The 13,567-nt window shown below is 34.9% G+C and overlaps 1 protein-coding gene across 1 annotated transcript in view; it reads right to left on the reverse strand.

Moving 5' to 3' along the window:
• The window catches only part of LOC123542620 (multidrug resistance-associated protein 1-like), a 35,813-nt gene extending 22,655 nt beyond the window's left edge, over window positions 1-13,158 (reverse strand). Inside the window, exons 1-11 of the mRNA XM_053531114.1 lie at window positions 12,791-13,158; window positions 11,556-11,732; window positions 10,966-11,100; window positions 9,493-9,621; window positions 8,994-9,113; window positions 6,861-6,922; window positions 6,019-6,156; window positions 5,261-5,406; window positions 4,373-4,499; window positions 3,820-4,003; window positions 3,151-3,319 (exon numbers count right to left, since the gene is read on the reverse strand). Of these exons, the coding sequence (XP_053387089.1) occupies window positions 3,151-3,319; window positions 3,820-4,003; window positions 4,373-4,499; window positions 5,261-5,406; window positions 6,019-6,156; window positions 6,861-6,922; window positions 8,994-9,113; window positions 9,493-9,621; window positions 10,966-11,100; window positions 11,556-11,732; window positions 12,791-12,856 (1,453 nt within the window). The 5' untranslated portion in view covers window positions 12,857-13,158. The remainder of the gene's footprint in view (window positions 1-3,150; window positions 3,320-3,819; window positions 4,004-4,372; window positions 4,500-5,260; window positions 5,407-6,018; window positions 6,157-6,860; window positions 6,923-8,993; window positions 9,114-9,492; window positions 9,622-10,965; window positions 11,101-11,555; window positions 11,733-12,790) is intronic.
• Window positions 13,159-13,567: the final 409 nt, after the last annotated feature.

Genomic DNA, 13,567 nt, shown 5'->3' on the forward strand with positions numbered 1-13,567 from the left:
GGGGAAGCGGTTGTCGGGTATCGATTTTTTGTCCTACTACATCGCAAAGTACTGTGTTGCGCATTATCAGTCTAATCCGTTATGCTCTGTGTCCCAGATTTTAGATTTTAGTCTGTGCTTCAGGGGAGATAAATTTAATTCATCTTTCTCTGTTTACCTAGGGTTGATTATTCTCCCAACAAAATGTCATATGACAGGAAATATTACTATAAATCAATCAAATGCGTGGCAATATCAAAAGAATTCAGAGGTCATGGTTCGACTGTGTAGTAAATAAGCGTAAATTCGAGGGTACCGGTAACAATAACACCAAAAACACGGCCTGTGATTAGATTTGTGAAACTTGGAAGTCTAAAAATGTGCTGTATAGTCTAATCTATAACAGTAAAAATTAAATTTGAGCCTAAAATATTTATTACTTTTTAACTTTTTTACACTAACAACATCTTTCCATAAATGGCATTTTTCCCAATCTGGACAGTTATCGCGCAGAAATTTTCCAATTTTAAAGGCCTAGGCCTCTTCCCAATTTGCTGGTGAAAAGCCCTGGGAAATAATGCAATTTTCAGCATAAAATCGTTATAATTGTAGGTTTAGTATCAAAATTCTTTTTACAAAACATTTGAATAATATTACAATTATATGTAGACGTTACTTTTTTGCAATATTCTTACAGTGGACTCGCATTTTATGTGCTGATCTTAAACAGATTTAAGGTAGTTCTGCACGTTAGGATCGAATTTTTTTCTACAATGTAGAATTTGATTAAACTCTGATTTTTCAAAACTTCAGAATATACTAAAAAGATTCAGCAAATAAAAACGATAGGGTCGTGTGCTTGATTTTTTGCTTGACTGATTTGAAAAATTTCGACCTCACGCAATTTTCATAATGGGAGTTTATGGGAAAACGCAGTTTTCATAGCGATTCTGCGAATAGGAATTTTTCTACAATGTAATTTTTTATGAAACTTCTCAAAGTCGTAAATTAACAAATGGCCTATAATATGGTTAATTAAATTGGATTGGTCCGTGTGCTTATTTTTGAGATAATTGGCTATGATTAAACTGAATCATCTATTTCAAGCTAATTTTAACACATTTTTTGAACTATTTAGCGTGCAAGATGTTTTAATATCATATTTTAACTTTAAAAAGATAGTAACAGTGACATTCTAATACATTTACTCACAGGCTGTCCTTAATTCACAAACTGATTTTCGTTTCCGTACGCCGAATCCAGGCACTATTCTACGTTTTCCGGATAAATGACGTTACGCCATCACTTCCGGTTTATCAAAAGTGCAGAACTACCTTAAGAGGACAATTCCATAACTAAATGATCACTGTCAGTATATAAAAGACCTTATTTAGTTATGACATCCAGAATTATATGCAAGGCAGACTCGGATCAAATTGAATGTAGTAAAAAATGATTTTTAAGCCTCATTTTTAGCTCACCTGAGCACAAAGTGCTCAAAGGTGAGCTTTTGTGATCGCCCTGTGTCGGTCGTTTGTCGTCGTCAACAATTTGACTGTTAACACTCTAGAGGTCACACTTTTGAGCCAGTCTCAATGAAACTTAGTCAGAATGTTACCCTTAATAAAAATTTTGATGAGTTCTAGATTGGGTCATCTTAGCTCTAAAACTAGGTCACCAGGTCAAATCAAAGGAAAAGCTTGTAAACACTCTAGAGGTCAAATGTTTGGCCCAATCTTAATGAAACTTGGTCAGAATGGAACCCTCAATAAAATCTTGGAAGAGTTTGACATTGGGTCATCTGGGGTCAAAATCTAGGTCACCAGTTCAAATTAAAGGAAAAGCTTGTTTATACTCCAGAGGTCACAATTTGGGCCCAATCTTAATGAAACTTGGCCAGTATGTTACCCTCAATAAAGTCTTTGATGAGTTTGATATTGGGTTATCTTGGGTCAAAACTAGGTCACCATTTCAAATTAAAGGAAAAGCTTGTTAACACTGTAGAGGCCACATCTATGACTATATCTTCATGAAACATGGTCAGAATGTTGATCTTAATGACCGTAAGGTCCAGTTTGAATCTAGGTCATCTAGAATAAAAAACTAGATCACCAGGTCAAATCAAAGGAAAAGCTAGTTTACACTGTAGAGGCCGCATTTATGACGATATCTTAATGAAACTTGGTCAGAATATTAATTTTGATGATCTTTATGTCAAGTGCAAATTTGGGTCAGGTGGGATAAAAAAACTAGGTCATTAGGTCAAATCAAAGGAAAAGCTTGTTGAGGCCACATTTATGACTGTATCTTCATGAAACTTGGTCGGAATGTTAATCTGATCTTTAGGTCAAGCTCGAACTTGGGTCATGTCGGGTCAAAAACTGGGTCACCGGGTCAAATCAAAGGAAAAGCTAGTTTACACTTTAGAGACCACATTTATGACCATATCTTAATGAAACTTGGTCAGTATGTTAATTTTGATGATCTTTAGGTTAATAGCTCAGGTGAGCGATACAGGGCCTTCATGGCTCTCTTGTTTATCTTTTCTCTGACTCACTTAATAAATTTAAATTGATATGACAGTAACCTAATATTCTCTATTTATTACATATTTGACGTTGCAGGAGTGTAATACAGCCATTAAATAAAGACGATACTACACTATTGTAATAAAGCTTTGACATTGACGTCATTTATAGTATAGGCGACGTCGGTCAAATTGACTTGTTTATAAAGCAGAAGAAAGTCGAATATTTGGTGTTTCGACAAGAAAGGCTAACATGTGATAAAAAGAATTCATCTTACATTTGTGACTATCCACATTGAATTTATTAAACTCTTTGAATATAATTGATAAAATGTGGTGTTTCGCATTTTATCATGCAATCTATCTTATATTTGGCATGAATGTCATCCTCAGTCAGACGAAGTCTCTTGCGCAAACCACAGGTTCCTATTTCAATATTTGACTTTCATCTAAGAATGTTACAAAAAACAGCTGAAATGCACCGCCCCATCAGTACTCTCAGTGCTTTGATTTTTACCTACAGCAGTGATCGCGTAGAATCACATTTACGTCCGGAGAATGCCGAGTAACCAAACGGAAATTACCAAGTGTTAATAGACGGGGTCCATTACTTTTGTTAAAATGTAGCAAGACTTAGTACTCACCCATCAAGTCCCATAACTGCACAACGGCAATGAGCAGGACAATGAAAATGCATACAATGTAGAAAGAGAACATGAATGCATCCTGGATTCTCTGGCAGTCTACACTCATCAGATTTACAATTTCTCCCACTGTTGTTGATTTTAGACCACTTCTGTTCATCGTGGTTGCCTTTAGAATAGCACAAAAATAAAACTTTTGAAAAAGTAGTACTTAACAGAACGTACAAAAATTGATTTAAACGCAAACTTTGAGACTGGGAGCAAGCATCCCCCCCCCCCCCCCCCCCCCCCCCCCCCCTCACTCTTTCTCAGAAATAACAATTAGTTGAAGGCAATTACGTCATTTTAATGTACTGTGTATGTTGCCACGTTAAAATATTCATTAACATATATACATTGTATTTTTAATTTAATCTAAAAAAATGATAAGCTACAAAATACGTGCACAAGTAGCCTTTGAACTTTTTCCCGCGGATTCATATTGCAGCGCTTAAGTGCTTAAGGTTTGTGCGGAACTCATCCATAAAAATATGATAGCCTGTAAAAAATGCTTTAACTGTTTATAATGTAAGGAACTGAGTAATACAGCGCATCGATCGATTCTAAACTAACTCTAAAAATAACAACAATCAGTTTCAAATGTCTGTATCAAATACCAGATCAGATTACCTTTTTGTAAATAAGACAGATTAAGGACGTTTTAATCTTGAGGCCAACTGTCATCATGTGATGGAAGGAGATGTGATACATGAAGGTATTGATGCAAAGAACAATGAATAACAGGACCGCGTAGAAATATCCCTTCCATTCTGCCTCAACCGGACCTTCTGTCTCTATCATTTGAATGATAAATCTGAAAAAAGGGAACCAATATTACTATGAATCTAATGGGACACGTAAAATTTGATTCAGTAAATTGCTCACTTAAAAGGCTTATAGCTGCATCGACAGGGTTATGACCTTTACAATACAAAAAGGTCACACAATTGAAACAAGCCACATTGTTTCTGGATTTTAATCTACGGCAGGATTTTGTTAGGAACGAATACATGAAATTAAGTTGATAAATCGTATTAAAACATTGTGACATTTTAACCAAATTTTATCTATTCTCAGACGAAATAAAAACGTTTAATCTTTTATTTGCAGAAAAAAAAATCTCTTTCACCTTTACATACTAAATACTAAACATAATTAAATTGATTACAACTGAAGCCCTTACCTTAAGATTATAGGTTGTGCAAGCCATAGCATTTCTCCCCATGCCATATAGGCAGTTGCCTCACTCCAAACCCATATATATGTCCGGAAGATTGCTCTGTATAAACTTGGCTTAATACTGCTTACTTCTGTCAATTACGAAATGTCATTAGTAGATCTATAAAATGAGAGCGGCCATTTTTAAATACATCGCGTTATAAACAATTCATATATCACAGGGTGAGAAAAAAATGTGCAGCCCGACTGGAACTCGAACTCGGGGTCTTGCTCGGAATTTCGATGCTCTACCGACTGAGCTACCCGGCTGCCTACGCACTTTCTCCCCGTTTTAATATTCAAGTCCTATACTGTGACATATTTCCCAACCATTTTGAATTCGTTCTCGAATTTCAGCGGGTACTTTATATAGAAGTACGGGGACGGACCGAATTACTAATGTTATATGAACTTGTGGTCCAACCCTTTTATCTTTTTTAGAATTTGTTGTATATTTTCTGTATAATTATGTACATTGTATATGTTGTCTTAAAAAGTAAGGAAAGAAATATGTTTAAATCGAAAGAATTAAGCAAATACAGGCGTCGAAGACCAACCAGTGTAATGCAGTCACGGCCCCTCGTTGGGCGCCAATTGTCACAGGTTGAGAAAAATGTGCAGCTAGACCGGGACTCGAATCCAGGGCCTCGGAATACGGTTCCGATGCTCTGTCGCCTACACACTTTTCCCCCGTTTTGATATTCAAATCCTATACCGCGACACTAACAACTCCGATAACAACAAGACCGACACTGCGTGTTCTTATGGCAACAATACGTCATAATCATTGCGTCATAGTGTACAACATCATAGCGGAGCGCTGGAAAACATGCAGATATTCAGGTATATTTACCAGAATTGACGGAATCTCGTTTAGAATACCTCCCGCTTTCAATCAACGGCGTTTCTTCGGTAATCACGCCATTTTGTCGCTTGACGTAGCCGTTAGATCTTGGTGAACCGTTTTGGTAGACAGTCTCTGGATTACATAATAATTTTCTGAAAATCAAACAAATAGGGCAAATAATTATTAGGACTGGGACGATTACTCGGTTAATCGGATCCGATTCGATTACTAGGTGAAAGCGGTTTCAATTTTGCAAAACCGTTAATCGCTCTCAAACAATCATGAAACATCACGAATCGTACTTTTTTTTTTATACATTTCTTTGACCAGCTTGTCGTAATATATTTAAAATAAAGTACACCAAAATATGACTTATTAATTATCACACTGCTTCCAAACGATAAAGTCCGTTAGTTCCTAATGAAGTCAGCTACTAGAAGTACCTTTATAATGTCGTCAGGAAAGAAAACAGCATTTCAAATATGGCGGCCGATTAACCGGTTCGATTCGATTTCATACAAATGATTAACCGGTTTCAAAATCTTGAAATCGTCCCAGCCCTAATAATTATACATGCTAGGTAAATAATACAAAATATTTCCCTTTATGAAAATATTCCGTTCTTTATTCTGTTCTTTATTTTATTTTTATTTTTTCAAATTTTAACCAGTTTCATTTGGAACTCTACGCCAAATCATACTTCTTTTTATATACTATTAAAAGATTCAAACGCAATTTTCTTAAGAATATAGTTTAATATTAACCTTTCTCTCTCACATCTAATAATTTCTTCTTTCCATGCGTTCTCTAGCAGTGGCCCAAGGTTGTCCGCTTTCAGCCTGCTAGTCTGATCCCAGAATTCGGCAGGATTAAATGTGTTCTTGTAACACTTTATAACTACCCTGAAATAAATATCATATATTCTGTTCAATAAATAGGTTTTTTTTTGTCTTCTCTGAAGTGAAGCCAGGTATCTGTATCGCACAATAATGTAGGGACTAAGGTAGGTATTTCTAGTCTTCCAGAACTTATAATAGGACGCCAATATTGTCATGTTTTCATATAGTTTACGTGACGTCATTTTCGACGTCATGTCTATGCGAGTAGTTTTTCTGTTTATAAATAAAATTAATGAAAGCTTATTATATCATGGTAGGATAATATTAGTGCAAGGGCAAGTGAAAAAAAGCACTTCATATATTGTCAATTAAACATTTTATCACAAATTGTCTGGCATAAAAACTGCAGTAATGTAATAATCCTTTTAAAATAACGTTTGGCAAGGAGAGCAAACGTGTGTTAACAATAAAAATTTTAAAACATGGTTATCTATGTATGCGCGTTTCAGTAAAAAACTTAAACGTATTACGGCCCTTTCAGGCCTAATTAAAACAAGTTAAACTTTGAGAAAGAGAGGTTTCTTATAGACATAACATTCATTTCATTAAGCTTCGTTTGATGCTAGAAAGGTTAATACATTTTTGTTTTCTGTTAAAGCATCTGACGAATTATCTGGGCCCTGGGCCTTGCTACTAGACAAACTCTAGGGATTCTGCAGATGTAAAAAAACACGAAAAAACCGTGCATTATCCCTGTATAAACTTACGGTGTAAGCCACTCAAAAAAGATGCGTCGTAGAACTGAGGCATTTTCGTCTGGACACAGGTTCTGAAATGTACAGAATTGTCTGCGAATCTTTGAAGATCAACGCAACCGTTTTTGCATATATAGACTTTTAGTTTGACAAAAAGTTAGCCGTACAAGCGGAATAACTCTGTATGGGAGACACGGACGTTGAAACCTTATTTTAAGTTGGATCATCATAAAACAGAGGAATTGACACATTTGTTACTCAGCAGTTTGTTGTAGGATCTATGGTGGCATATTTCTGCCAACCGCATATATTTTTCGAAAAAAAAAATTCACTTCTTCAGTTATTATCTGACAAGTGGCATAACTGCGTGTTATCCACATAAGTATCTTAACAGAACAAAGCTGCCTGTTGTTGCCCATTACTGCCATCCACATATTCACTTACGTTAACTAGATATCTTGATTTTTGTCACTCAGTAAGTTATGACTGGCAATATCCCGTAATGTATGGAATGAACAGAAATAATAATGGGAGGTAAAATACGTTGATTTAGAAACCTTTCTGAATGTCATAATTCAATATCTATAAGTTTAATTACATACACTCATTCATTCCGTATAACGTATAAGGGACGAAAAGTCTAGCCGTTAATCGCAATTTAGGCACGAATATTAACTGGATATCAAGGAAACCTTCACAATAACCACTTTTTTTATGTGAATATATGGAAGGCAGAAGTGGGCACTAGCAGGCAGTTTTGTCCTGTAAACATAATTATCTGGATAACACGCAATTTTGCCACCTGCCCGGCAGATAATAACTGGATATGTGATATTTTTAGAGAAAACTGTCTACATGAATAAGTGGATATGCGGTTTGCAGTAAAAAAGCTACCTTAAGAATCATTTAATCTACGTGCAAGATAAATGATTTAACAGGAAACGGGATGAAAAGCGAAGTTTCAAGAAGTCTGGTGATGCAACATGAACAGGAATGATGGAACAGAAAGCTTTTCTATGTTTCTGATCTAAATCAGTTCAAAACCTGTGTAAATGAGTTTTTGTGTTTTGTGATTTAATTAAATTACAGGACATTGTGCATTTTTTTTTTGGCTGGTGTAAATCAACTATAAACAAAACATGATGGCCAATCAAATGGTTGCAGGATTCTAGTCTGCACTGTAAGTAGCTTCGTTAATTTACAAAATGTGTCGATTATAGCATGTAAGTAAATGGGAGTCTGCAAGATAAAATGAGCCGTGCCATGGGAAAACCAACATAGTGGGTGTGCGACCAGCATGGATCCAGACCAGCCTGCGCATCCGCGCAGGCTGGTCAGGATCCATGCTGTTCGCTAACAGTTTCTCCAATTCCAATAGGCTTTAAAAGCGAACAGCATGGAGCCTGACCAGACTGCGCGGATGCGCAGGCTGGTCTGGATCCATGCTGGTCGCACACCCACTATGTTGGTTTTCCCATGGCACGGCTCAAATCGTTACACAGCTTTATTCCATAATAACGAATTAGTATCTATATGTAGACAAAGATTCGCTATATGTAAAAAGAAATATAAAAGTATATTTACAACTTATATAATACATATACAATACTTTAATAACACTTCGGTTGCTAAAAAATTATCACTTTTTTCAAGTGTATCTTTGTATTGATATATCTTTAAAAATTGAAAGAAATATTTCTAGTTTGATTAATCATACTCAATCAAATCATATCCAGTTTAATAAAATATCGCGTTTAAGGACGGTTTGCTAGAATTTGGTGCGAAAATTTTCCCAATAACAGAATTTTTTCAAACTTTGGATATTGAAGGACAATCATCTAAGAAACAAAAAAATGCAATAAAAATCATAGGTCACCGGTATCAAAAAAGAGTTATCTGCCCTTGAAAACAGCATTTCCCCCAAAAATGACGTTTTCAAGGGCAGATAACTCTTTTTCGAATCCGGTGACCTATGATTTTTATTGCATTTTTTTGTTTCTTAGATGATTGTCCTTCAATATCCAAAGTTTGAAGAAATTCTGTTATTGGGAAAATTTTCGCCCATCTCATATACAAGAAATTCTAGCATACGCCTTTAACTATTTTATTGCCGCAAATAAATACATTGCATCTTATGGTTCTTACATCATCATCAATTTCGTGGTACCCCTGCTTTGGATATTGTTCAGCGAAACAGTGAAGAACAAATTGTATGACCAACAATATGAAATATATATAGAACGCCACATCTTCACTGCACGTACTCTGTAATGACATAAAAATACTTTACACGTGCATACACGTACTAAGTGTTTCTCTTTTGAACATAACATTTATTTCAGTGTTTACTACCCTGTGACACAATTTAGAACCATCTTGGGTACTTTGGTTGATCATTTGCCTTTGAAAAATATCAATGGCTGCAAAGTGTTCTAATTTTATGAGAAGATATTGAGTGAAGTTACATTCAATTATCATTTTGAAGTTAATATATTTTAATCTGTATTAACTCTTTAACGTGTATCTATATGGAACCAATAGTTTATATATTTGCAAAACAGAAATGCATCAAATATCAGTTCCCTTGAACAACTATACATTAAAGCTCATATTGAAATAATAATAGAGTGTCGATTTAACGAACCTGTCTCTGGGCATGCGCATAAAGGGAGAACGTTTCGCAGCCAATCAGAAGTAACCAAAACACAAACGGTACACCGGAAGTTTTCATGCCCCGGTGTCGTTGAAGTTGTTGCAGCACAATAGTCAGGAGCTGAAAATGATTCAGAAATTATAAATTGTCTATTAATCCATTTGTCATAAACTGTATTTTCAGAAGCCTATTATTACATTAATGACGGACGGAAAAATTACATTCCTAGTCCTGAAAAAAGTCGTTTTTCAACATGGCCACTCTAACCAGTATCAAATTGTGATTTGCAAGTGTGGTGTATATTGAGGCTGATCTAAGACATTTAATTGTTTAACTTTGGTGTGTGTATATTCTATGTAGCACATTTCGTTGTGTCGTCCTGGCGCATGCGCCAACGCGCCATAACGAAATTTGTGTGTGTCGTTTTGGCGAGATCCTGGTCGACACAACAAAAGTAGGCCAACACGACATAACGAAATGTCCTAAATTTCGTTAAGTCGTGTTGATATAACTGAAAACTTTCCAATTTAAATAAGAGGTAGAGGGACAATGAGCTTAGTCTACATGCAGTCATCGCGAAAAGCAAAGAAACCGCACAGAATATGAACTACCAACCTCCTGTTAAAAAAATGAAAACGTGGAAATCTACAGGTCTTCCAACACGACAAAAAGTTAGTGTTGCCGTTAGTTTGAATCCATTCTACTGTCCACGCTTTTTCGTGTGTTTTGCCAATTAAATTTTCAATAAAGCAAAATTCTCTCATTTAGTCTTTTGTTATTTATATAGAATGTTCTAGATAATAATATGGTGTATCAATAACTGTGCAAAGAAAAAACACATATAAGTGAAATAAGTACGATAATTTCATCATACTTTCTTTTAACAGGTAAGCATTAATTTATGATAAGTCATACATTTGTAGATTTTAACGTAGAATATCATGTTAGTAACAAGCATATCGTAAACAAATAGAGTCGCGTTTATGAATTCATTACGTTCAGTGTTATAATCAAATAATTCATAAGCATGTCAAAACAAAAGAAATATGTTAAAATATGTGACATTGCAAAAGTAGAAATCTGTTTAGAGTAAATGATCGCTAGTTGGGAAAAACCTGTGGTCAGCATATTTTATGGCTTTAAGGGGTTTTTCATATATATCATTCATATTATATACAATTTTGTTTTACCTCCCTAATGACTACATACAATTTTCATTGGTTGAAATTTGGTCTCGCGGCGACTCCCTATATTTCTGTCGGGGGTCAATAAATGTTAATGTCGAGCTAGGCTATAATGTAAGTAGTCGATAAAACGAATTAATTAAAAGCGTTTCTAGTGACCATCCATGGAAATATGTGGGTTAGTATGATAAATATGGGGACTTTGCTAACATACTTATCATCACATACTAACCCCACATATTTCATATATTACAAAACCAGTAATTTATATTATACTTACAAATGTGATAAACTTGAGAGCGGTGGCTGTATATGACGCTGCGGATATTGATGTGTTACTGTCACAAGCATAGCCGTCATGTTCTTGGAAAATTAACTGTAGAACTACCATACACATGATAAGAAAGGACACTATCTGAAATATAGATTAATCGGGATATTCCGTGCAATTACGTAACATCGTATGCTATTACGTTATCCGCATCTATATTCGGCTATATTCCATAATAACCAAAGAATGCCGAAATCGCACACTGAAAACAAGTAACCTTAAGTTGTGTTGCAATTTAAAATATATAGTATACAAGAAGCCGGTTACTTTCTTGAGGTCGTAACTGATAGCATTAGGTCAAGACACATTTTGTAAAATTACAGTTATATATATATATATATATATATATATATGATATTCTGTATGTGTAATTACGTTTAATTACGATTTGATAAAAATTCTTATTATTTTCAAGTGAAAAAATGCCTTACAAAAGTCATTTAGAAGACTAAAATTATAATTACAATAATTGTGAACAAATTAAAAGGTAATAAAACCAAATGCTAATTACGTAAAAATTAAACAAATGGTGAACTCACAGATTTGCAGGCACTGAGTTTTGAAAATGGTAGCGGCGTTAGACGTTTTCCCTTGTACATATAGATAAGAAAGAACGGCGACAGTATCCAAAGGTAGGCACACGGTCCCCATATCAGAACTGTATCCAGAAAACATGGTGAAAATATTGGCGTAGCGACATCTACCGTCGAAGGGTCCTAGGGGAGAATAAACCGTGCAATATTGGTGACGTCATATTAATAGATTTGACACACGTCATTTATTTGTATTCATCGTGGATGTAATTGTGTGTGATATTACTATTATAGGGAAAGAATTTATCAGATCCATGATATATTTCTAAATTTTACTTCAAATAGGGAAGAAAGAAACGAAAGTAGGTAACAGTATATGAAATCGCGAAAATATGTTACAAAAAGTCGTATAAGCATTCTAACCATACAATTCTGTTTAACTTAATTTACTATAAATCTCTTCCTGTGAATTATATTCAAAATGAGTGGGACTGAACGTGTAAAAGTCATATAGGGGCATCCATGGCCTTGTGGTTAAGGTCGCTGACTTCAAATCACTTGCCCCTCATCGATGTGGGTTCGAGCCTCACTCGGGGCGTTGAATTCTTCATGTGAGGAAACCATCCAGCTGGCCTACTGAAGGTCGGTGGTTCTACCGAGGTGCCCGCTCGTGATGAAATAATGCACGGAGGAGTACCTGGGGTCTTCCTCCATTATCAAAGCCGGAAATGCGCCATATGACCAATAATTGTGCAGGTGCGACGTTAATCCCAACTAATAAAAGTCACATAGTGATTTTTTATACATTTAAAAAATGTAAATCTTCAAAAAAACATAGAATTAATAGCTCAGTGAATATAGATGCACGCGACAGAGCACTAGTGCCAGGTGTGGGTAACTTTTTAAATTAAAATTTCGAGTAACTAAATCGGAATTTCGATTACGTAGCCACGTGGCTTGAAATATCACCTCACTCAATCGAAATTTCGGTTTATAACACTTACAAAGTACCATTAATAGACGAAGATATATGAGTCATTGCCTGGGGCTATAGAAAATGCCCGAACAGTGTTCGCATTAACACGAAGTCACTATTTTAACCATTTAACGAATTATAGATAATAAGCACCTACCACTAATACATTTCATAGAATCATACTTTAAGAGTCATCTGATTAATTCATGGAAAGAATTATGTTGTTATAATTGCATGTTTGTATGTCTATCAATCTAAAACTTACCCAAAACGGAACATCTCCACAAAACGAGTACAAAATATCTCCAGACTTGCTAACATTTGCTGCCATATCTACTCAGTCCAAAAAAAAAAAAACAGGAGATATTTACTTGTCAGTCAAATTGTTTAAAATAGTTTTGGAATGAAATAACGCACATATCACATTATTATAGCAAAACTGTTAGAAATTTCCAGTAGCGTAAATACAAGTCAAGCTTAATTTGATTTCATCATTTTTCTAGTTTTGCTAACTTTTCTATATATTTTAATTCACAGTCTGAAGGAACCTTTGAGGACACTAAAATTATCCATTTGGCAAAGAAAGTTCAATCTTGTCTACTTTACAATACTCTCAGTTTATGTCCTAGTAAAGTAGACTAGAGAATTCACATAGTACGTGATAAATTACGTATTTCTAAGGTATACATGATAATGAATAATTAGAGAGCACCCACAAATATAATATGCATACACGGTCATGTATTTACGTAAATATTTGTACATATGCATAAGTATTCATAATCAATGAACCTTCTCTTGTAATATAGGACATTTTCAGAATAAAAAATGACGGGTTCGTTTAGTTTAGGACACTCAGTAATGTTTTCCAAGGTCTTAAACCGTTTCCAAATTTGAATGTCAAATGAGACAAACCTAAACCACTTACGATTTCTTCTTACTGCATTTGGAAAGGATATTTTGTGGAACATTATTCATGAATGTTGTTGTAATACACATTGTAGCATCATGATTTTTTTCCTTTTTTGCTCTCAATGTAATT

This window comes from Mercenaria mercenaria, chromosome 19 (genome assembly GCF_021730395.1).
Source record: "Mercenaria mercenaria strain notata chromosome 19, MADL_Memer_1, whole genome shotgun sequence".
Taxonomy (NCBI): Eukaryota; Metazoa; Mollusca; class Bivalvia; order Venerida; family Veneridae; genus Mercenaria; species Mercenaria mercenaria.